Source organism: Athalia rosae, chromosome 6 (genome assembly GCF_917208135.1).
Source record: "Athalia rosae chromosome 6, iyAthRosa1.1, whole genome shotgun sequence".
In the NCBI taxonomy this organism is placed as follows: Eukaryota; Metazoa; Arthropoda; class Insecta; order Hymenoptera; family Athaliidae; genus Athalia; species Athalia rosae.
In genome coordinates this window covers 4,395,892-4,419,469 of record NC_064031.1, presented here as the reverse complement: position 1 = coordinate 4,419,469, position 23,578 = coordinate 4,395,892, and the positions used below count along the sequence as shown (strand labels likewise).

At 42.9% G+C, this 23,578-nt stretch overlaps 2 protein-coding genes across 8 annotated transcripts in view; one reads left to right on the top strand and one right to left on the bottom strand.

Moving 5' to 3' along the window:
* The window catches only part of LOC105687870 (cadherin-99C), an 81,541-nt gene that overhangs the window by 45,078 nt on the left and 12,885 nt on the right, over positions 1-23,578 (bottom strand). The gene's annotated exons all lie outside the window — the stretch shown is intronic.
* On the top strand, positions 2,827-22,292 carry LOC105687874 (uncharacterized protein C15orf61). 7 transcript variants are annotated; one of them, XM_048657714.1, is made up of 4 exons: positions 2,827-3,152; positions 21,436-21,688; positions 21,759-22,002; positions 22,096-22,292. In XM_048657714.1, exons 2-4 carry the CDS (start codon positions 21,602-21,604, stop codon positions 22,221-22,223), a joined length of 459 nt encoding a protein of 152 aa, XP_048513671.1. In that variant the 5' UTR covers positions 2,827-3,152; positions 21,436-21,601; the 3' UTR covers positions 22,224-22,292. The 7 variants fall into 7 exon arrangements, with proteins under 7 accessions (XP_048513671.1, XP_048513674.1, XP_020709083.2 ...); XM_048657717.1 differs by lacking the exon at positions 2,827-3,152 and adding an exon at positions 7,131-7,255; XM_020853424.2 differs by lacking the exon at positions 2,827-3,152 and adding an exon at positions 9,939-10,398.

The following is a 23,578-nucleotide window of genomic DNA, read 5'->3' as shown; positions in this document are numbered from 1 at the left end:
CATTGTGAAATTAGCACATACACGAACAGGTACCGCGCGTTTATGCGTTTATAACTGCAGTAGAAACTGCAGTAACAGCTGCACAAAGGGGGTTTCTAAAATACAATGCAAATAGAAGGTGGTTAACCTTGGAGATATTCCCGCTGCGGGAATAAAGCCCGACATTTTACCCCTACCAATAATCACGCGTGTCCCAGACTTTGCCGCGTGTAAATATCGTGATCCTCGCTCCGAAGTACGACGAGTGGTTAACGCATTAACGCTTCGACTCTTCTGAAAAAAGAAAAAAGAAAAAAGAAAAAAAGAAAAGGAAAAGGAAACTGAACGCTTAAATAAAAAGAAAAGACGAAACAAAGACGAGAGAATATTTACTGCAGGCGGCGAGAGTCAATAGCTTATCTCAAGATACCGAGAGTCGAAATGCAGGTTTATTATTCGGTATTTTAAAACGACCGAGACCGAGAAGATTTGATAATTCGATCGTCGACATCTGGTTAGTGGGGAAATAACGGAAGCAACGTTAGAAGCTTGACGTAATCGAATTTTTAACGGGTGACCGAAAGTCCGAAAGTGACTGTCTCACAACTGGAGTGAAGCGTTACGAACGTGTCCAGGTAAAGAAACGAAAGCTGTTTGGAGTATAAAAATTTTTTTCTTTTTTTTTCTATCCAAATCATTTCGTTAGCATGGATTATACCGTTACAGTTTCCAACCGCACAGCTGGTTTTACTAGTTTATCAACCTTCCGAATTAATTCTAATGTTCCGGCGTAACGTTGACCGCGCTTGCGTAATTAATTGTAAAACGTTGTAGCGGAAAATTCAACGATTCCAAAAGCCAAACAATCCGCACCGCGGCACGCGAATAATTCGAAAATAAAAACCACGAGCGATAGAAATAAAGTAACGCGTAGCTTTTAAATCAACTGCCATACACGCACGTGTGTACGAGAGGCGTACAATTCGCGTGGGCGGATTTTAATCGGATCAATCAATCCGGTTCGCAAAACCTACACTCCGAACGCGTAACTCGTTCGCCAGCCCTATGCACATTATGTCCGCAATCCGCGGTAAAAAATCACGAAAAGTAGCCGCCGCTAGAGTCGGGTCTACAAACGTACCTACGAATCTTGCGCAGTGATTAATAACCAGGAAGCCATCAGCGAGTCAGCTGTGGTTACCGCGGATTCAGTCCCGTATTCCTAGACCAGAATTCAGACCCCTGCAGCCTACAAATCATGAGGTCCGCGATCTTCTGGGGTGGTCGAGTTTACCGTTCTTTTCAATGGAACAGCTTGCGGTGGCATTAATTCAATCATCGTCAAATCGTCCGTCAAAATCGTTGATCCGATCGCCGACGGAAGGACGCGGAGTCTTGAAAATAGAACTCTAATTACGGGCGTCGTCGACTCGACGATATATTTTTCTTCGAGCGTCGGTGCAAGTGTGAACTCTGAATCGCCGCATTGTGTCTCGGTAGAATAGGGAGTAGGAGAACGATATACAATTTCGTGCCCTTTGACTTACTCTTACAGGGTTGGTAGGTATATCGTCGTAAACGTTTCCCGCGGTACGTATAGCGCGTCGAAGACGCGGAAAGCGCCGGTGGTTCTTTCGACGGTCGTTTCAAGGTGATAATGGTTAGGAACAAGTGTATCGTGGGAAACTACGTGAGCGTAGTGCCCACACTCTACACTCTCGAGTTTATGTAGCTCGAGCTGACCAACTCAAGAAATGGAATTACGCGCGGACGTTGATGATTCACTCGTTCGAGAACGCCCGTGGCGCGTCAAACTTGCGACTCGTTGTGGGTGAGAATTGAGTATCGTTAAATTGTTACACGCTGACAAGTACGTGTATCGAGCTAACGCTGCGTCTGTAAGGCGTGAAAAAAATTTCAAGTACCATGCGGGACCGCACTTAGCTTAGAAAAGAGCTTGCAGCGATGTTGCCGGTGAGACTTAGCTTCTCGCTCATGTGAAAAACAGAAACACGTCACGGTCCGTTGAAGCCTTACGAATAGTTTTCGCGATGCAATTTGTAATTCATGTATAGGAAAGTAAAATCGTCAAGCATTTCTATTTCATCCCGGAACAATAAACTCCGGCTTTCGAATTCAGTGTGAACTTTATCAACTGATTGGCGAACTGCATTATCTGGTTGTCTAATTATAAGTTCGGCCAAAGTTTCTACCTGGTTTGAGATAGTTTGAATTTGTGCTAATTTGACGTTAACTATGATGATTATAGTTGGGATCGATTCGATATATATTACTCGGAATTCTGGAAACGTGCCCGAGTAGTCGATTAGCGGCTTCGGATGCCGAATTCCAAGGGCTGGAAATCGGACGGCCGTGACCGTAAGAAAATGGAAACGTTGTCGCGAACAGGGTGCGTTATTCGAAAAACTACCAAAAATTAGAAACGTCGATTTGAACTTGGTGGGAAAATTCGATCTCTTGGAAATAGATGGGTGAATTCGTATTGAAAATAGTCATGCGAATCCCACGTTTTCTTTTTTTTTCCTAATTAGTTCGCAAGCTCCTTGTGTACGTAAAAAGGCAATATGAAGAGTATAAACGTATAGAATCAGGAGTACAAAGAGAAGATAATAACGAGCTTCCTCCACGACCTGCGTGAGAGCGACCATTGTGTCGGTTTTTAGGGTCATTTCGACGTCGATGGTTCGGATTCTGAGGTCGTACCGGAGCATAAGAAAAATTGAGGAAGAGGGAGGGAAGCGGGCCACAATATTTCAACGATGTATCCGAAATCGATCTCCCTGTTTCCGCGATTCGAGCAACAACGTCTGGAATATAAATATACGTATGTACGACACACGCACAGTGGCTTAAAAGTGTTTTCGTCGTCATCGTAACGACGACGATGAGATTGTCCGAGATGTATGCTGGTCATGAAGCACCGCGCACTGTTCATTACGGTAAGCGACATCAAGGAAGAACTAGTTTTCAGCTTTTTCTTCACCGTGCGCAACGTGGATGCTGCTGTTGCTGCTGCTGCTGCTGTTGCTGCTGGCCCTGCTACAACTCGTTTGCCTGTACCTCGTGCAGTAATCCGTAGGCAGAAGACGTCGCGTCGTTTCAGAAGATCGTGGCGACCGCCAGCCCACACCCTGCACAGAGGCCCATCGATGGTAGATATCATATGTACATTATATATTGCACCGCTGCAGGTACTGGATTACGATATTCAGGCCTCGTTACAGTTAATGACTCCCTGCCGGATGAGAGACGACGATTTTCTCCGATGGAAATTCAAAACTTTCCTCGCGTCATCCTCCCGCAGCGGACATCTTCGATCGAAACGTGAAAAAATTCAATGAGAAACGAGAAAGGAAAAATCATAGTAATGACGTCGAAATTTCTTTCCAATTTTGCATCGCTACGAGTCCGTGATAGTTATTTCTCGCAAACCATTTACGGAAATTTTCATAAACGCGTAGCCGGTCGTTATCAATCTCATTCTCATTACCTTCAAACCAGCACTATATGATGATCGTCATCTCATTGCCGGTCGAATATGGCATATCCCATCAACATTCGTTCGTAGTAATTTTCTATACCCAATGATTATATATTTTCATAGAATAATCCTTAACGGATGTTTATAATTGAATTCGTCCACGTATAATCTAAACTTCTGACGTACACCTCCGTACCTAGACTAATCTTCAACAGCCTCCCGAAAAAAATCTCGGTAGAGAGAAAATGCGAAAAGAACGGCGAAAAACGCGGCTTGGACTTTCAAGCCCAAAACCAAGCCGTTCACCCCCCCGTAGATGCGAGAATTGGAGATCATTCGTCCGAATAAAGTAGACGAGTCTGCAGCGATGTTACGTGGTGAGCGGAGTGCGGAGTAAGTGTGGAATATTCGCTAGTTCTGTAAGGACGATAACTGACTTATATGGTCCGTAAACAGAGGCCCCTGGCAAATGCTGGAGTCAATAATCTATATCAGCCTCTCGCAGGCCGAGGAGAGAGCAATTAAGAGATCGATTTATGGATCGCGCCAATCGTTACACTGCACCGGACATCAGCGATGCCCGCACTCCTAATGACGTACCAGCAGCCGCGCATGCCGATGATACACGAGCGCACCTCAGTAACTTATCGTTAAAACCCGACCAACCCTACGAATCCGGTACTGATATGTACGTATACGTTACATACGTATGTATATTTATATGTGCAGTACGCGCAAAACCTACGGCTAATGATTTCCCTGTAAAAAAAAAATATATATATATGTATTCCTTTTTTTCTACCGTTCGTTCTGCGGTTCCGCTGCACTCGCAAATGTACTCGCATACCCTCTTCCGCGTGAGCTTCGAAATGCGAAGAACGACTGCCGGAAGCTGCAGTCGAGCGCGACAAAAGAATAAACGAATGAATGGAGTAGAAAACAATTATTTTTCACGTAAGAACAATATATAATATCGGATTTAATCATAACCATTGTGGAACGGAGCGGAATTAGATTGAAAATAAGAATGAAACTTCGCTTTTCAAGATCTCGGGTGAAGAAATTTATTACTTCGAATTCGGTTGCATTTCCGAACGACTTGTGGTTATTTTCCGAATCCGACGTTCGATCGTTGCTGAATTTTTGAACTTTGTCGTTCCATTCTCGGACGAAGCGAATCGTCGTTTATTTCTGTATCATATGCATGATATCCGCGACGTATACGTACCTAAGGTATAAATCATCGATGGCGTTACGTTGTCGTTTAAAACGTTTTTTTTACCTACATACAGTACGATAAATCTTCGAAATTGACGACCCGACGATTGAAGTGGTAAAAAAGAAGAATACGAAGGTCATCGATCAGCGGCTCCGAGCATAGGGATTGTCGAATATCGAGTCTTGTTCCTGAAGGTCTCGTACATACAGCTACCGCGTCGAGTGATTGTAATTACCTGTCGTATGGCGTATACCCGCGCATGTAGCTCGTAGCGAAGACCTACGTATTAAACGAGTGAAGAACTATACGCGGAATTGTCCGGGGAATAAATTTCACCCGCTCTTCATCGGACGTTCGTAATAATACCGATTGATTAGGTTTACACTTTTACGCCGCACGAACGTAGGCACGCCATTTATTTTTCATCAGTGATCGATTCCCGAGTTCAAAGGTCCGTCGAAATTCTCAGTTGGCTGATCAAATACAGCGGCACCTGTACGTGAACTTTCACCTATTTTTTGTATCCAATCGACTCACGCGCTCGAGAGATATTTTGCAACGATTTCGTTGAAATATTATCGAAACTTCGAAGTACCGAGCGACAGAGTAGGTTTCGAAACACGTTCGAATCGTTGAAAAATATCGATTTCTATACCAAAAATTGATCAACCAGAATTATCGTCCACTTATTTTCGATTAACTCGTTTCCATTTATAAACTGCCACGGTGCATTCGAATGAAGATATTGAAAGAGAGTCGATCGCGAGTCCTTTGAATTTTGCTGCGTCAGCTGCAGATGCATCGTTGACGGTGAAAAACGACCAAAGTTCTCTCGCTCTCCGAGAAAGTGCAACGGCGTCGATGACTAGCAGCTATTCATTTTTCGTTTATGATTGTTTGTTTGTTTTTTTTTTTTTCTCTTTCTTTTTGTTTTCAACCGACGCGCTTCCATGTTTCGCGTCGACCTTCGATTAATTTTTTTCACACCAATAAATCTATGTTCAACCGCCTCCGCGGCTAATGTACGCGGGTATAATAAATCAAATTCGGCGGTTCGATATCCCGAAGACGAGCGACAAGTCCGGTACAATATGAGGTTTGTAGTGAATAGATGAGTCTCGATTGAAAAATGTAGTTGCAACGGGGGAAAAAAAAAAAATCCCGATCGCTCGAAGTACATTGAAATTTGAAGAGATCGGTGGGAATCAATCGCATTCGTATACGCGAAGTTTGTATCCCCGTGATCAAGTATCACTTTCGGTTGCTAATATTAAAATTACATAGCAGAAATACATTATACATATACACACGAGATAATAACGAGAGCCGCTGACCCGGCGTGCGCTTTTCGACCCCGAGACACGCGACGATTTATAAAACTGAAAGGAAGCGAGTAAGTAATTCGATTACCGGTGGCGACAGAGCGCTGTACTTTCGAGCGTTGTTTTTTTTTGTTTGTTTTTTTTTTCGGGGTCCCACGAACCGCCCGGGGGGATTCTCGTCGTCGAGGTCCTACGGAGCTCGAGAAATATTACGAGATCTTTAAAGATAGCGCCGTTTTACCATCTCCGCGTTTAGCGGTCACACGAAATGGTCATAACGTTGGCTTACGACTCTCTTCTCTCCGCCGGTTCGTACGGACGAGCGGCTTTTCCTCTTCGAACCGGTTGAATCAACCAGCGATACGGACGGAGCCGAATAACCGCCGCGAACAACCGCGAGCGGTTATCTTTTTCCGACTGAATTTTGTACAGATTTAAGCGCAACGTCGACGACGTCGAATACACGGGAATTCTCTTGTACGCCATGCACGACAAAGAAAAATCACCAGATCGTCAACGATCGGCGTTCATTCCCGGAATACCACGCGTTCGCGCCGGTCATCGTTTCGCTGCGAATTCTCACGGTCACGCGAATCTGAATAGATTTTTTGCCTGTGTTTTTTATTTTTTTTTTTTCTTTTCTAACGATCACTTTCGCATCAAATTTTTTTATCGATCTGTCGAGCAAGCAAAATTCTGGAATCGAATCGAGAAGAATAAAAAGAGAAAAGAAATAACGAAAAACGAAGCAGATTGTGAAGCAGATAGAAGACCGTGGACTCGGTGGTCGCAGATTTTGAGGATGCATGAGGAGGCGGAGTGCAGACGCGTAGCTGCAGGACCCACCGATGGGCGATACGCTTATCTTGACCCAAATCCTCGCGTACCACCGATACAGGCTGTACACCGAGAGCAAGAAAGGAAGGAAGAGAAAAAAAAAAAGCCAAAGTTCGCATCGGTTACGCAAGTAGGCTACGCGGTGAGGCGTACGAGCAACGCGACTCGGCAGTTTCGTCATTACTCACCGTAAACGTCGATGCGATTCGCGAACGCGGACGGCGGACCTCGCGCCGAGCTTAATTTCGTGGAAATTATTATACGGTAGGTAGAATGGCCCGAGGTGCTGGTGCAACAGGACTTCGGTGAACCGTATAGTTTCTGCACCGAACGCATTTACTCAGGAAACTCCGTATGTTAGTCGAGCAAACCTCTCGATGCAATCAGGCCAGCGGGGTACGTACGATTTCAAGAGCGTCTCCCCACACTCATACCCATATAGGTATATGCGACGCATCCGATACCCGAATAGAAATTCGTAAAAAAAAAACTGCGAGTCAAGTCGAGTCGAGTGAACTTTTTAGTCAACTTTGCATTTTTCGTTAAACTCATTTTATTGCAGGGTAGCCAAAAAAGAGAGAATTGAAGTTCGAAAGCGGGTGAAAATTTTTACTTTTACAACCCTCTTGTGCAAGTATATCTTGAACGATAATTTTCTGTCTCCGGCGTGGCTGCATCTGCTGTCGTAAAGCGGTCAATTGCGGCAACGCGATGCATAACGTATATATTATTGCTACCTCTACCGCAAAATTTTGATTAAAACTGAGCCGCAACGTCGGCACACAATTCAGTCAACGTTTCACCGTTCAACACCTGCAGATTGTAATTAAGCAAATGCAATACTCGGGGTTCATATATCGCACTCGTCCGCTACGTCAAAGGAACGTTTTCCGAAAATTCATTTCTTCCGTAGTTTTTTCGTACGACTCCATAGTATACGTGGCTAATACCTGCTCTAGTTTTCCGAATTTTTTTCACCCTCACATGATGCTGCGTACGCGACGTGGCCCCGGATAAGTATCGTGCGAAAAGCTGTGCGATTCAGTTTTTGTGCGATATGGACTTTCTTCTTAACGAATCCGTTATTCGTCTCTACATAATATATCCGCACGTTCCCACGCGGTAAAGCCTGTTTCTCGCTTTTCCATCTCCGTACGGAGAAATTCTCGTCAATGACAAATATGTATGGAAAATATTGAGTTCGATGAAAAAAAGTAGTCAATAAATAATAAAATAAAACAAAACAAAAAAAAAAAAGGAGAATCCAGCATGCGCGGACCTATACCTAGAAACGAACCTCGTACGTGAGTTGTCCTCGATATACTTTCGATCAACATCACGGCCAACTTTACAGATCTCAAGTTGCGCTCGCAATACATAACGATATTATATATGTATATATATATGAGATCACGTTTCTTACGCAATCGAAACGCACGTATTCGACGATCGAGTTCATTCGGTTCAGGCTTCGCTGAAAGGAAAAAATGAGAGAAAATGATTTTTTTTTGTTACCGACTACAATAAATTTCAATCTTCGAATAATTAACGAACGATATCGTACGTGTAACTAGCGAGAGGAATTACGTACGATTCTCACCTCCGCGTCGCACCGTGGATGTAACGACGTTCTGTATGGATGTATAACAATTATCGGTTTGCAATTAGCGAATCAATTAATTTTTTTTCATATGACCCTGAAGGAAAATAATCAGACCGTAAGATTCGGTTGTACCGTAGACGACTGTTTATAATAATTATAACCGAATGTATTCGTTATTCGTAACGCGCACACCGCGTACATATGGCGCTGCTTATACGCTGTCCTCTACACTCCTGGTATAAATTACGACGTCATTTTTATTAATAGCTTTCATAAATTTAATAGAATAATATGTGGGGCATTCGATGCCGAATAGGTTAGCCCCGACCCCGAGCATTCGACGTACCTTTTTTTTTCATGTTATATTCAATTCTCATCCAGATATGTACGATAGTCCGCACCTCAAAAATGAAAGAAAAAAATGTACATGGCTTACATATCGGCGAAAATGGCGAACATGCAATGCCGATATGGTTCAAAAAAATTCTGCAAAAAATGTAGGATCAGCAGGGGGTCACATGGAATCAGTAATTTCGCTCAAGCTGCCCCTATATTCCAATTTGCTCGTCCGTCCAGTCGGTCTTCGATATTCGAATTTGACTTGAGGTCACATTATAGTATTATTTTTCATCGCATATCGAAGGCGCATTTCATATACGTATGTATAGTTACAAGTCATATTTACACATGTGAAAAGACCGTGTAAAAAGAGGGAACAATTCTACGATGTGTAAGAGATTCTATGATCCGGTAATAGCACCTGTTTAGATCCTGCTATCCAATTACCACCCGCAGTGTATCTTTTTAAAAAAGTCGAACAACGGGGAAAAAAAATCATAAGTAAAAAATCGGACCAACGTCTGAAAGTTTCTATAGAGTTATCCTTCGGGCGTACAATTCGTTATACGTATAATGTTCGCTGTAAAGTACAGAATTCGCAGTTAAATTTCGTTCGGATATATTCTTGATCGTTACCAATGTACGAATATACAAGTACGAAACAAAGTTCACTTCAAGTCGAGAGCCGGCGCTATGACCCAGTTTCGTTAGAAAAGAAAAAAAAATAGGGTACAAGTATTGTCATCGATAAATTTTCCCAGCTTTATCAAAGAATTTCGCTCGTGAGTAGCAATTTTTTTATTCATTCACTCAGTTATTGATTGTACAATTTTTTTTTCTTTTTATCAGCTACTTCTGTACATTTCAGCGATACAATAATCCGTTGCCGGTACGACCGGGTTGTCGGAATCAGAGGAGAAGAAAAAGAAACAAAAAAAAAAAAAAAAAAAGTATGAAAAATCGGTTGTCATTTAACTCTTTGATCTTGAACTGCCGTGGAAAATTAATTGCTCCAGGGGTAAGGGCAAGAAGTCTAATTGTAAGTAAAATATATTTGTTAGTTAGTAGTTGGAAAAAAAAAAAAAAAACTCATTCATACCTAATGTATACAGCGTCTCAAAAAGAGTTACAAGAATATGAATGATTCGACTCGATCCATCGTGACGACTTCCCGTATACCTTTAGAATATAATACTCTGTCTGACTTGCAGAAATAACACCGACTCGTCCGAAGAATGATTTTATCCAATTCATTTTTTGTCGTTGAATAGTTGGTTTTTTTTTTTTTTTTTCTTCTTTTTATTCGTTTTCATTCTTATTTTCTCAGTCATCGTTACAACACGCGGAAAGTTAACCGTGCGTAACGAATTGCTGTGCGAAAAACATGCGTTTGAATTTAACGCGTGTATTCTCGGGACACCGGGTACGACGTGTAATAATGGCTAAATTATTACATCTTCATCGTGCACCTGCGTGCACTCGCGTATGATTTATTTGTACGGTAGAGCGCGATACGGAATTCGAAAAGTGAGACCTTGCGCGGAAAATTTTTGCGCAAAACTGGCCGGTTTGACCGTAAATTCTCTGCCGTGAACAGGTATGTATTATTGTATTATATATATAGACGTGAAAGGCTCGGCAACGTTTTGATGAAAAATGCTTACGGTATATTCGTGACATAATTCACACAATTATCACCGAGGCCGTTGACGAGAATCGCGTACATTGCAATGTCTTTCGCGAACATTTCGCAGTGATACTGTACAACGTGTAACTAAAGATAATAGAATAAATGATCATACCTTGAAACAATTTTAACGTAAATTTAATGGCAAAAAGGAACAGAAATAGAAATGATTTCAAAAGAAGGAGTTATCGAGGATGCATGCGAATTCCGTACGGCAAAATGACGGATGAGAAAATGCTTCGAAAGCATTGAGAATCCTACTTTTCAAACTCCTCCTCCTTTTTCAACGTATAACTACAGCTCATTTGGAAAATGACTCTTTTGTTGGGGCGAATCTACACGATCCTAGAATTTTTCATACTCATCTTGACAGTAAGCAGTTTATTTCTCCACATTATATGTAATGGAAAAATTTGTTACTCGCGTAGATTGAGTACACGTATCATAATGAATCGCGGCACGAGGTAACATTTCAATCACAGTTTCGCTAGACAGCGAGGAGATGCTAGTTCGAATTACTTGTTGCCAATCTCTGTATCCGACGAAAGTGAAAAAAAAAAAAATGAGGATAATTCGGCGCGCTGCGCTCTTCACCGTCAAGGTTCAGGAAGCATCGTATTCGATTCGGAAGTATTTTCTGAATATATTCTACGATTGTGACGAGCAGTCACAGTTCGTATCCAGACATATTACCTATGTATGTGGCATTCCACGTCAAAACGATTTTCAAAAAAATCTTTATATTTGTTTTCTCAATCTCGTTGTAGGAAAAGAATTGTATGTTTTTTGATTTCGGAGTCAAAATTTGACTTTCTTTGTTACAAGCTTTATAACTTGTTTTTTATTTTTTCGAATTTATAGACTATTGTCATGTAGTTTGATCTCAGAAGCACGAATCACTCGACTAAATTAAGCCTCATTTTTTTCCGAAACGTTTGTCTCACACTGAACATTTTACGCCTCATAATTTTCTCCCTGGAATGAGCAGTCATTGAAAAAAAAAAAAATGTCGAAATTTTCGCTTTCGTAAAAATCGTTTCGACGTGGAATGCCCCGTGTATATTTTTCACAATAGCATCTGCCACCGGCTAATCAACTCTCAACGATTTCCGCAAGCTGCACATTGGTCATACGTAAGTTGACTTTTTACGAGTGTACAACATCTCGAGACTTGCGGGCAGCTGATGTTCCTTCGTCTTCTGGCTAATCCGTTACCGTATATTATATCGAACGGCGAATGTTACGATGGTGCAAAAACGGCGAACAAAATTATGATTTACGTTCTACGGTCAGCGTTTTAACCTTAGATTCTTTCTCGGAGCATACGGGTACACCGGTACATCCTCTCTCGCGCATATTTCCTCTTCAACTCGTAAGGAAAACGCTCCAACGTTATTGCTTTCTCCCCAGCCACCAGTTGCTTCGCAAAATTTCGTTCAAAACCTACGCGAATTTCGGCTAATCCGGCCAATCGGTTAAAATCGAAATACATATCTATGTGAACCAAAAACTTTTGGTCCAGGCGAAGGCGTCTCGTAAATGACGCGATAAGCACAATCGCAGTGATACGAATCGATGATGATCATTTTTTTTTGTTTTTTTTAATGCGGAAGTCACGCACGTCGGCGTTGTTGGTACCGTGCGTGAATAATTATAGAGCATAAAATATAAGAAGAAAAAAAGAAATAAATTGAACTGCAGTAATGAAAAACGCGACGACGATATCAAAGGGAGCTTCGTATGAAATTCCATTGCAATTCTGTTGGTTTGAAAGCGATTTTTACAAACGTAATTGCGAGCCACGGTCCGCGATGCAGGGGTAATACATAATAGTAATGATCCGTGCGCGATATAATTTCTCCGTACGCTCCCGATGTGCAGGAACAATGATACGGTACATACGTTTATCTACGGCGATGCCCCGGGTATAATGAGACCCGGATATCCCCCATAATTTGATCCAACGAGTAACCGCGCAGCAAGGTGAAGAAATATGCGATCGGCGAATGACGAGCAATATTAGATTTTGATTGGACGAACGAATCTACCGGCCATCCGGAATTCCAATTATATTCGAACTATCGATATACGTCGAGAGGAAGTCGTCGACGAAGCGGTTGCCAATTTAACCGAATCCACATGAATTCGCAACAATTTCAACCAAGCGACCCGAATATCTCGGGGGCTTCGAAAAAAGGGGGAACGAAAAATGTGCCACCTGTGAGGACATTCGCGGCTAGATCGAAACCGCAATGATAAGGCAAAGAGAAGAGGAGAGAAGAAACGCAGACGGTCAGTTCTTGAACGATTTGACACGAAATGCCCCGTACGCACATGAGTTGGAAGAGCTTTTTACGTCTGTGCGACGTTTCCTTTCGAGTGTAGCGGATGAACGCTTAACTCGAAGCGCGGAACACTTGACACTGTACCGAAAGTACCGTGACTCCGTTGCAGCGACGTAATATAATAGTAGATATATCAAAAGCTGGAGGATTTCCGGCTCCGCTCCCGATCCCCTAACAGCTGCAACGCTTTGCTTCTAGAGATTACAGACTCCGCTTCCGCTTAACAGATGAACATCGTAGAGGTGAGAAACCACTCGCAGGTAGTACGCTCGACATGTCCGATCACATTCGACAACGAGTTCTACGCACACTTGAACCTCGTACGACGAGTTTATCGACCTCGAAAAGCAGAAAGTACGACGAACGTCTCCGATATCAATTTTCAATGGGGGCAAAAAATAACGTTCGTTAGCTACGTCGATAGCGTGGTAAAATGCACGGATACCGTCTCGGAGGCGATCCATCGAGCGTAAAAAAGTCCAACTAGTTATACGTATGGAATTTATGCAATAGTTTTACTGTAGCTCGACAGTGTTGTTATTATCCACATTGTTACCTGCGCTACGTTGTTCGGTAGCGCCGTATAATAACCATAACCGGTAAACCAGCAATGCTCGGGTATTTAGGATTTTTTTTTTCATTCAACTGCGGAGGTGAACTGTGCTCGCTGAGAGAATATAACGAGTAACGCCGAAAGATCGTTGGAACAGCAGCTATACGTACTATTCGACTTCGCTTTACAATCGAACGGAGCTTTTAATTCCTTTCACTCGTGACCAAACCGCGTTAAGGAGTCTGCAGTTTATCGGTGTGCAATTTATCATTAACAAGCGTAACGTGCGGAAGATATTATACGATGTATATCGTGCATTCAGCGGTACGCTCTGCATGTGCAAATTTCGAGTCGGTCGAGATTAATTAACCTCGACTATTGGGGTCTCGTTAGTAGCTTTTAGAATTGATTGTAATTTCAGCCTTTCAACGTTTCGCTGATTACCGAAATGATTGAAGCGAGAAAATCGAGTCCGCTAGCCAATAAAATATATATTGACGTTCGTTTTTTCTTTCACATTTTGCCTTCAATTTCGCAGACTTGTTGGTAAAGTTTAATCATTTCGACAACGCGAAATAATCGTTAGATTGAAGAAAAAAAAAAAAAAAAAAAAAAAAATTGGAACGATTCAACGAACGCAAGCACAGATCTCACGCGCACCTGTTATTATAATACTTCTGCCCGTATTCATGTAATGGGGAAACTGTACGTTTATACCGAGAAAGTAAGTTTTATGATCGGGACGATCTTAGGACTCGGATCTGCTGCACGCATTTCCTGCACACCTTGGCTTGCCTATAACGAATATAGGAGTAGAAGAAATTAATTGTGCTATCGGTTACCCCTCGCCGTATAAGGGGCGGGACTGTTTCAAACGCGCGATATATTAGAGATAAGAACCTCGATAACTCGACTCCGTAAACTGCACATTGTACACACGTGCCTAGTGTCTAATATACGATTGATACCGGCCCTTTAATTAACCACGCCTATTTACGCTACAGGTTTTTGCTATATTCGTTCCTTTTTCTGCGCCGCTAAACGCCGAGGGGAAAATTATGTGTGCGAAAATTTCAGTTCTTGAGATCAACTTTTTTTTTTATATTATTCATGGCTGCTCTACTACATGCTACTTATTTTAGCGATGTGCCTTTGAAAGAGGATCGTGGATGTTTTGTGGGCCACGCCCTCCTGGTTTTCGACTATCGAATCGACACCGGATAGGATTTCATCGGAAAATATTGCGATAGCAAAATTATTGGCCTCGGAGCTTTTTCTCGAATCGACGATATTTGTATAAATCTGTAGGTAGGAGGTATATCAATCGTATTTATTCCAAAAAAGCAAAGATCTTCATAAATACAAGCGCATGTACCTCGAGAAGGATTTTTTTTCAATATCTGCAGCGTTTATGAGACACGCGGAAAAACCCTGACCCACATTTTGGTCAGAAATAGCGTCAAAGAACGTGATACGTGCTCGCGAAATTAGTCGAAAATTGCACTTCGGGTCAGCGCACAAAAAATATCATATGCATGTGGCATAAAAAAAAAAAAAGAAGAAATTACTGATTAACGGGGAGCGAAGATATAGTTGTGTGAGCGGAGGAAAGTGATATTAAAAAAGCAATCTCTTCCAGCGGTTTAAAATATTGGCGGATGCAACCACTGCAACGATATAGTCGATCTTTAACCGCACTACGCAAAAACGTTCCTTCCTTTTTTTTTTGTTTTTTTGTTCTCTTTCAATTTCACTGCACAAAAAAACTAACCGCTATATATTGAATTACTCGATATGAGACTGCAGCCAGTCGTTAGCTCTTCATTTTCTTCGCAGAAGCCGCAGACGAAGAAGCTAATGTTGAAAAGATTCTCGATCTTCCGAGTGGTTGTTTTCCGTAAGTAGTATATACGTATACGTATACCATCCGTATCCTACTTATTGGATATACCACTCGAGAGGAAAACGGAACTTATACCAGATGCTCATCACCTATGCATATAAACCATACGCAAGTTGTTAAGTAAAGATTCTCTCGACCGAATTCAGCTAGACACGTATGTAGAAATAATACAGGTGCGTTTGAAATATACTTACGTAGTAATTGGATGGAAAAAAAAAAAACTGGATTCTACCATTATCGAAAATTCTCTCTTCAACGTGAAATATCTACCACAATTCAACTTACGATCCTACGAGACAGATCTCCGAGTATTTTTTCAAGGATATTCCGAGCATCTCATGCATAAATTAAACATGCGAGTAAAAGTTATCCTTGTACCATAGCTCGACGGAGGAGGGAAAATGAATTAAATTGGTAAAATTACGTTCGGATACTCTCGGTTACGTAGAATCCGCGGCACAAGTTATAACTCCGTTCGATTTACCGACCTGTAACGAAGTGGGTTTGTAGATGAAAAAAATTAATAGAAATAAGAAGGGGGAAAATTGGAAAAAAATTTCAAAACTACCAGAAACGTAACGTACGGTAGATTTACACGTGAAGGGACCATCGTGTGCACGGACGATCGTTCGATTCCGTTACCGAGATCGATCACGAAGCAGAAACGTGATTCATGAGCAAAACTATGAGAAAAAAAAAAAAAATTTTTACGGTTCTCTATACGTTCGCCGAGCAGATGGCGATTGTAGAATCCTTAATGGCTGATTGCTAAGTGTAAATTATGCAGAGAGAATGATGGAGAAGATGCATCAGTTTTCCTACAGGTAAATCTATACTCGCCAAGGATGAACGCACCGTTACGTAATTCATCTCCGCAAATCTTTATATATATGGTCGCTCGTAAAAATAAAACTATCGGAAAGACGCTCTCCCGCGCCTATTAAATTGTAGGCAGGCAAGGCCCACGAAGTATAGACACACGACTGCTGTATCGTAGAATATTTTGATATTTTGCAGTGCACGAATTTTTTACACAGGCATTCGAAGATCTGTAATTTTTATGCGAACATTTTTCATTCGGTCCTCAAGGGGAGTAAAATTTTGCAATTTTTTTTTATAAATCGAGGAAACTTTTGGAATTGAAGTTTTTTTTTGCTGAACAGCCAACGTGAGTAGATACGTGTACTCCACAGCCGTATTAACGGAGGTATATTATCGTACGATGACGAAGTTTTTCAGAAATGTGATTTCCTTGATTCCAGAGGTAATAACGTGGGAATTGAACGTAACATCATCGCTATTCTTTTATGCCGTTCCGCGCGTAGACGAATGAAATAATGAACATTCATCAGAGTAGAAATTGTTAAATATTATCTCGGTATGAACTCAAAATTACTTTAGCACCATGCGACGTTATTCCGAAAGTTTTCGACGTGCGTTATGGTCTGTCGTTCCAAAGTCGTCTGATGACTTAAGCAACTTGGTATTTTTTTAAATTCGGTTCAACAAATCGTCGTTATTTCGATACCTACCGAACTCGCAATGAGTGGGATAAAACGACAAACACTTTCCCGGAGCATCAAGTTTCATCGGACTTACCTGAAACATAAAAAAGTTTGGATATCACTGCGAAAGCTCGTACTTCAGATCGAGCAATTTTCGATCCACTTGGACACGTGGGTGAAATAATTCACTCATTGTTCTAACGAACTGAAAGTTGAATCGAATCGGGATCGTCACGAGTCAGACGGTACGATAGCCGCAACAGGAATTACAAAAAACCGTTCAACGAACTCGATATTCGACTCGAGTTCAAATAGGACTCTTCTGAAACATGACTATTCAGCAGTTACTGCAGCGGTGGCGGTATCGGAGAGGATATAGACCTATAGGGGGACTCTAAAAACTTGAGCAATTAAAAACTTCTTACATTTCTAGAAATATTCGGCGATTCACTCGGACCGTTAAGACGATGGTCTTGTTCGAACGTTATCCTCGATTCTTTCTTCTGGCAATTGAACGAGCCAGCTTTATTACACCTATATACAGATTTGATAGGTCGATGACGTCATTTCACAGTCGAGTGTCTCATCGCGTAAAGGTTACATAGACTGCGTGTCTTACACAGTTATGCAAAGCCTAATGTAAGTCGGATGATGATCGGATCCGGTTGTCGCGGCTGGAAAAACACCGTGGAAATACAACGGTTGAAAATAACGAAAGTGTCTAGCCGCGACACGGATTATCATAAATTATTCATTCGACGATGAGAAAACTAAAAAAAAAAAAGAGAAATGAATTCGCATCGATCGAGCGTTTATTACTCCCGGGTCGGAATTATTGCCCAGATTTTGTTACCCGCTTGTAAGCATTTATCGCAGTTATTTCGAACGAGTCACGGAGGTGCAGCCATAACAACAAATTAATTCAAATATCGACACGTAATCCGTTTGAAAGAAAAAAAAAAAAAACAAAAAACAAACAAACAAATAAATGAAACTTGAAACATACGTGGTTAAACAATCGCGTCCAATTAGTTAGCCCAACGAAACAACGGTATTTACACGGGATAACACAGAATCTTGATGCGGTCGCTGTTCGAAGCGCGATATGGGTGATTACATCCGGATGTACGTATGTATACGCGTACCTGTGTATGGCGAAAATCGGATGAGCGTCGCTTCCGATCGTCCATGATATCGGTGCAACACGGTGGGTATGCACCGAGATATAGGAGCCGCAGAATCAACGGGGCTTATACATACATTCAACCGATGTGGGTGACGGTCGAAATATTTAGCGCGTATTCCGCACCATCGAGAACAACGTACATAACGTTTATAGGTAACGCTGATTACACCGTATACCGATTACCGTAGGGAATATCATAGAAGCTATCGGTACCTACGGTGCAAACATCAGGGGACACCGTAAAGCTTCGCTGGTTCTAAATTTTAGTATACATACGTATACAGAGAGTAACGGGGAAAACTTAACGTGGGCTCAAGCCTCGTATGAAATTTGGCCAGTTTCCCTGGAACTCTTCGTTTACGTATTACGAATTCAAGAAATGCAATCGCATCCGAATCCGTCTCCGAATAAAACTGGACTTTTTAAAGGGCACATGCGTTTACGTTGGATTTTTTCGAATGTTTAGATACGTCCCTGTCGATCCGTGGTGTTGCCGGTGTATACGGTGCGTTCGTGTCACCCTGAAATTCTAATCGGTCCATTGAATCCCAGCCGAGTTGGCCCCGTGCCAGTGGCGGGACAGCAATAAGCGATGCGAGCAGCGCGTGTATTGTATATTTGTATACGATATCCAGTGACCCCTGGCACCGTGGAGCTTATCCGAGAGATATGAGCACCTGCAGCTCTCGTAAGCCGTGAGAATTTGCACGGCGAATATACCGTGATGCATCGTCGATACCAGCGCTGCGGGGGGTGGACGAAGATTCAACGGAGGGAATCGGTTTGACGCAGGCCGCGTCGTGAGCTTGCGCAAAAAAAAAAAATCTTCTGACGCAAGAAATATGTGTATGTGGGTATATATATCACGCGGGAAAATCTGCATCCGAAAGAGCGATTACCTGTACATCGAGGTCAGAGTTCATCGCTGACCTTGGACAAAGCGCGCGCGCGCGATCGGCAACCGGTAATTTGCGGATACGCTACGTAGCTTGTAACGTGCGTTCACCGAAAGATATTAGTACCCGGATGCCGTGGGGGTGTGTGGGAACAAATTTTACCCCTATGGAATTGGATTCCCCATAGGGGTTTGCCAATTATACTCTGTTTTGCGATGCAAATAAACGACGATAGCTTCGATTGATGCTACGATGTTGGTCCACTCGACAGAGGACGACCAAAGAAGAGGGGGGGGGAGGGGGGGGGGGGGGGAGGGAAAAATGATTGGCTGCAATCTGGAATGTTCAAATTAAAATCTCGCGATCTTCGAGCGTTAGCTCGCGGTGCAGGCTCGAATGACCGTCAGTTTTTTGAATGGATCCAAAGACACGGCGCTTCATATACACGTGTAGTATTATATGAATGTAGTTACGTGTAACCGCTTGCGCACATTTACTGCCCACGTAAAGCAAGCGTAGAGCGCACGGGTAACGTGACATCAGTTCCGGCAACGCCGAGCGCCCACCACCAGTCAGGTGAGTGGTAAACCGAGAGTAAGGCTTTTGCCCCTCTTTTTCTCGCTTGTACCCAGCCATGTTTGTTTTACTATCTCAACTCGGTGAGATTTCCAGTTCCGGAGAACTCGTCTGACGAGCTAATACGGGGCCACGCGGCGTCGACGACGCCGCCGCACAGCGTCCGTTCGTCGCTCAACTTTGCAGATTACATCTGCATCGCTCGCTACAGTTTCATCGGTATTTGCGCTACTGATTTTCGCCAGGTGTAAAATTCACCTGATAAAAACGTGCGCGTCGACCGCTTCGTGGGGTACGAAACGATGAAATGATATTATTTCCACCTCTGCACGATGATGAGAATGAAAAGCGCAAGCGCGGATAACGCGTTCCACGTAACGGAAAGCTCTATAAAATCCGGGGGGGGGGGGGGGGGGGGGGGACGCGACGCCGAGCGTTCATTGGACGCGATCTTTGAAAGCCTCCAACCAGTCGAAAGAGACCGCGCCGTATTCGAAAAATAATTTCGTTCGATCGATTCTCCAAGTTTACACATGTCGCATGTTTTTTCCAGTTCCGCACTCGCGATTTCCCACAAATACACACACGTTGCATCGCGTTCAACCGTGTCCGCGTTTACGGTATGCGGCCAAACGTGAGAAATACCGAAGCTGGACTTACTTCGCGCCGTAAACGTAATCGCCGCACACGTGGCCGACAAATATTTCCATCGGAAGAATATCCGCCTGGATTCTTCGAATATTTGCAACCAGTCGTTCGAACAGCGGAAAGTGTACGGATACACCGTAAACATGTTGTTGGACATCGGTGTTCGGATCCTATCCATTACGACCTTACCTAAAAGTCAATCGGTCAAGCTGCCACACGATCGTCACCCCTTACCAACTCCGATCCACCCCGACGCAATGATACCTAATGTATTCCACCCGGGACCGTCCAACGGTACGTTTAACGTAATTGGTGTCGGTAGAAGGTGTCCGCGGTTCACGAGGGGCAATTTAGTGTTTGCAAACGAATTTCGAATCCAGGTATCCAGGAGCTTCCGCTAGAACTATTTCAAAATGGCGTGGTCCCAGAGTTAAATCAAACTGTATTTAATTCGCATACGTATGCACTAGTCGAAATTTTGAAACCTTTCAACGTATCAGCACCGCAGTTTTGTCGGAATTACTTTCAGCCTTGAAGTACCAGCTGTGAAAAAAATGGAGCGAAACAAAAAACTTCAGCCCCCCGAGTAATTCGACTCGTCTCCTTCGACCCCCCCGAATCGCCCTCGGGGACGACGATCCACGCGCGATCGCGCGGTGAGTTGATTGGTCTTCAGGGTTCGCGGCGATACATTGACCAACGATGCAATTACCGCATAATTATCTTTGTGTCCAGGAATAGATCGCGGTTTTGGATCGTTAACTCGCTTATAGTAGCGATCGACAGTCGCGTTACGTGTACAACGGCAAAATTGTATACCTCTCCGTAAATTTCCATGAGCTTGCTTACACCGAGAGTACGACCAACCGAAGTTGAACGTTGTAAATAATATCACGTGCTGGCGTATTAATCGACCGCGTCCACTACGCTATGGTATTTTCAGTGATCCTGCACCGGGGCAGCTCACCACGTGTTTTAGATTGTGAATGGGAGCTCTACCGCAGTATTCCAGGCATTGCATCTCTCTAATATGGTATACGACGTAATCTGTAATGGTACGCGTCGCGCTAATGATCGCAGACTATAACGATAAGCCAGCTATTGATCTAGGGCTCTTGCTCCATTGACATCCAGGTCACGCACGTATTTAGCCCTTGGCAAACCTGCTTATGATACAATTTTGGATTACGTTGTCCTTCCAAAGTCTCGATATATAAAAATCATTTTTTTTTTCGAGGAAATTCATTCGATGTAATCGTACTTCGGCAGGTGTTTTTAGCCTATGAATATTTCCGCACGACGTAACTCGACCTCGATCGAAAAATTTCTTTCCAGATTTAACGTGGGATTATTCGCACCTCGGAGACGCCAAAGTTTGGATGAAATATACCCACAGCTTTGAGACACGGAGTAACTTATATATTGTTTCAAGTTTTAACCGGCTTTCCTCAAATGCGTAACAACCAAAATTTATCAAGGTGGATTTACTTTCGTTTACCAAATGGCCTTGGGAGGTGGTTGGATTCGTTCTCTGATCGGTACGTCGACGAGAAAAATTATACGTAAGAAAAAGCCATCCGCTTCAGAGGTGAGTGTCTTTTAATTTCGCGTAAGGAATTTTGATTTTCGATCGCATATTTGAAAACTGAAATCGTCAGGTACTCACGAGTTATTTACTGCAAACGAACGAGCCACCCTGGACATCTTATTTCGTGAGGTACGCCGACGTAGTGAACGATCAAAGAGGAATGTCTCATTTCAACTGGGAAGTTGGAAACAGTAATTATCACATACTAAGAACTGGTTGTTATCCTTACGTCAAGTATCACTGTACGAAAAGACCAAAGGAGGATCTAAGCGCAGACAACACCCTCTTCATGCTCATTAAAATCATAAATCTCGGTACGAAAATATCCAAATCCCTTTACTCGAGTGACTAAACAAACCGTAAATGAAATCGAAAATTACATTTACTCGAACGTCTTTTCACTTCAGGTATTCCTACTTTGATATACGGACTGACGGCAACTCGGTTAATTCGCCATCAGGAAGTTGTGGAAACTCCTAAAGGGCACGTTACCATCTATTTTCTACTGCCCGAGGATAAAGGATCCCGATATTAGCGCTCGCCTGTGAAATTGTCAATTATAATCTATGCCGATCCTACTGATAATAAATCCATGATGAATTAACTCGTTTTTACTTTCCTCGATCTTACGCGAAACGTCGTCCAATAACCGTTGGACGGTGCAAAAAAACCATCCAAAAATAATTTCGGTTCGGAACTATCGTTTCCTTGACCGATAGCGACGAGTGCAATTCCGTCGAAGTATGTAACGTGGGTGTCGCTGTCGATTCTGTGTCGCAGCTGTTTTCCAGCAAAGGTCGGTTGGTTCGCTGCTTTTTTTGCACTCGGTGCTATATTGCATTCCGCTGGACAACTACAATTTTCAAACACAATGACATTTCGTTAGAAACGGACATGTCTTTGAAGTGGACAAGCATTATTAATTTGTCACCCGAGACTTTACCGTACTACGTATATCTTCGACCGGGAAAGTCTCATTGCGGTAAGAAGGTTCACGGTCACTGTGGAAAATGTCACACATACCTCCGGGGCTTTGTTTCATGTGAACGAGAAATTCTGCAGACCAGACACACCCCCAGCGGACAAAATTAACCGAGCCATTCGCGGACGTCTTGATCTCTCGAACGCTGAGAAGATTTTTGAAAAAAATGATGAAATGATTGCGAAGAATTCCACACCAGATTGTTCGGAATGAATTCGACGAACGAAATTCCAAGTTCTCTTATCGTTAGACTTGAATATTTTCAAATCGTCCTCACGACGACGAGCTTTCGGCAGATAGGGACTTACGAAGCTTTCCATAAAATCAACCGCCGCAGTTCGGTTAGCCTAAGTGGATCAATTACTCTCGTAAAGTAGTATGCAGGTACACAGGACATTTTGAAGAGCTATGAAATCACTACGTCCGACAGAGTATTCATGGTCGATAGAACGGTAAGCTCTCTAGCGATTGACATTTAACGAGAGTGTTTACGACCGCACGTGGCCAGGTCGATGTTAATACGAAGCGGATAACGACGGGGTATTAATTTGGTATGTATGTAACATGAGCTGGCGATTCGATTCGGTATTGTGGTGGAAAAGCGAGGCACCCACTTCACGAACGGACCGCGAATAAGACCAAACGTATCTCACGGTCGTCGAGCTCGAGTCGAGCAACGTGACTTATTGTACACCTACCTCTCGATCGACTCAATAACTTCGGCTGGAATGGAGCAAACGACGAAGACAAGCGACAGGGTCGAATTGGCGATATGGATGTGGTATAATAATTATAATCAGTAGGCGAAATGAATGGGCGAGGGAGATGGGGGAATCGGGTGAAAAAGGCTTACAATTAGTTGCGATTTGGTGACAAGCAAAGGTAGCTCAACCGGCAGGGCGCGGGCA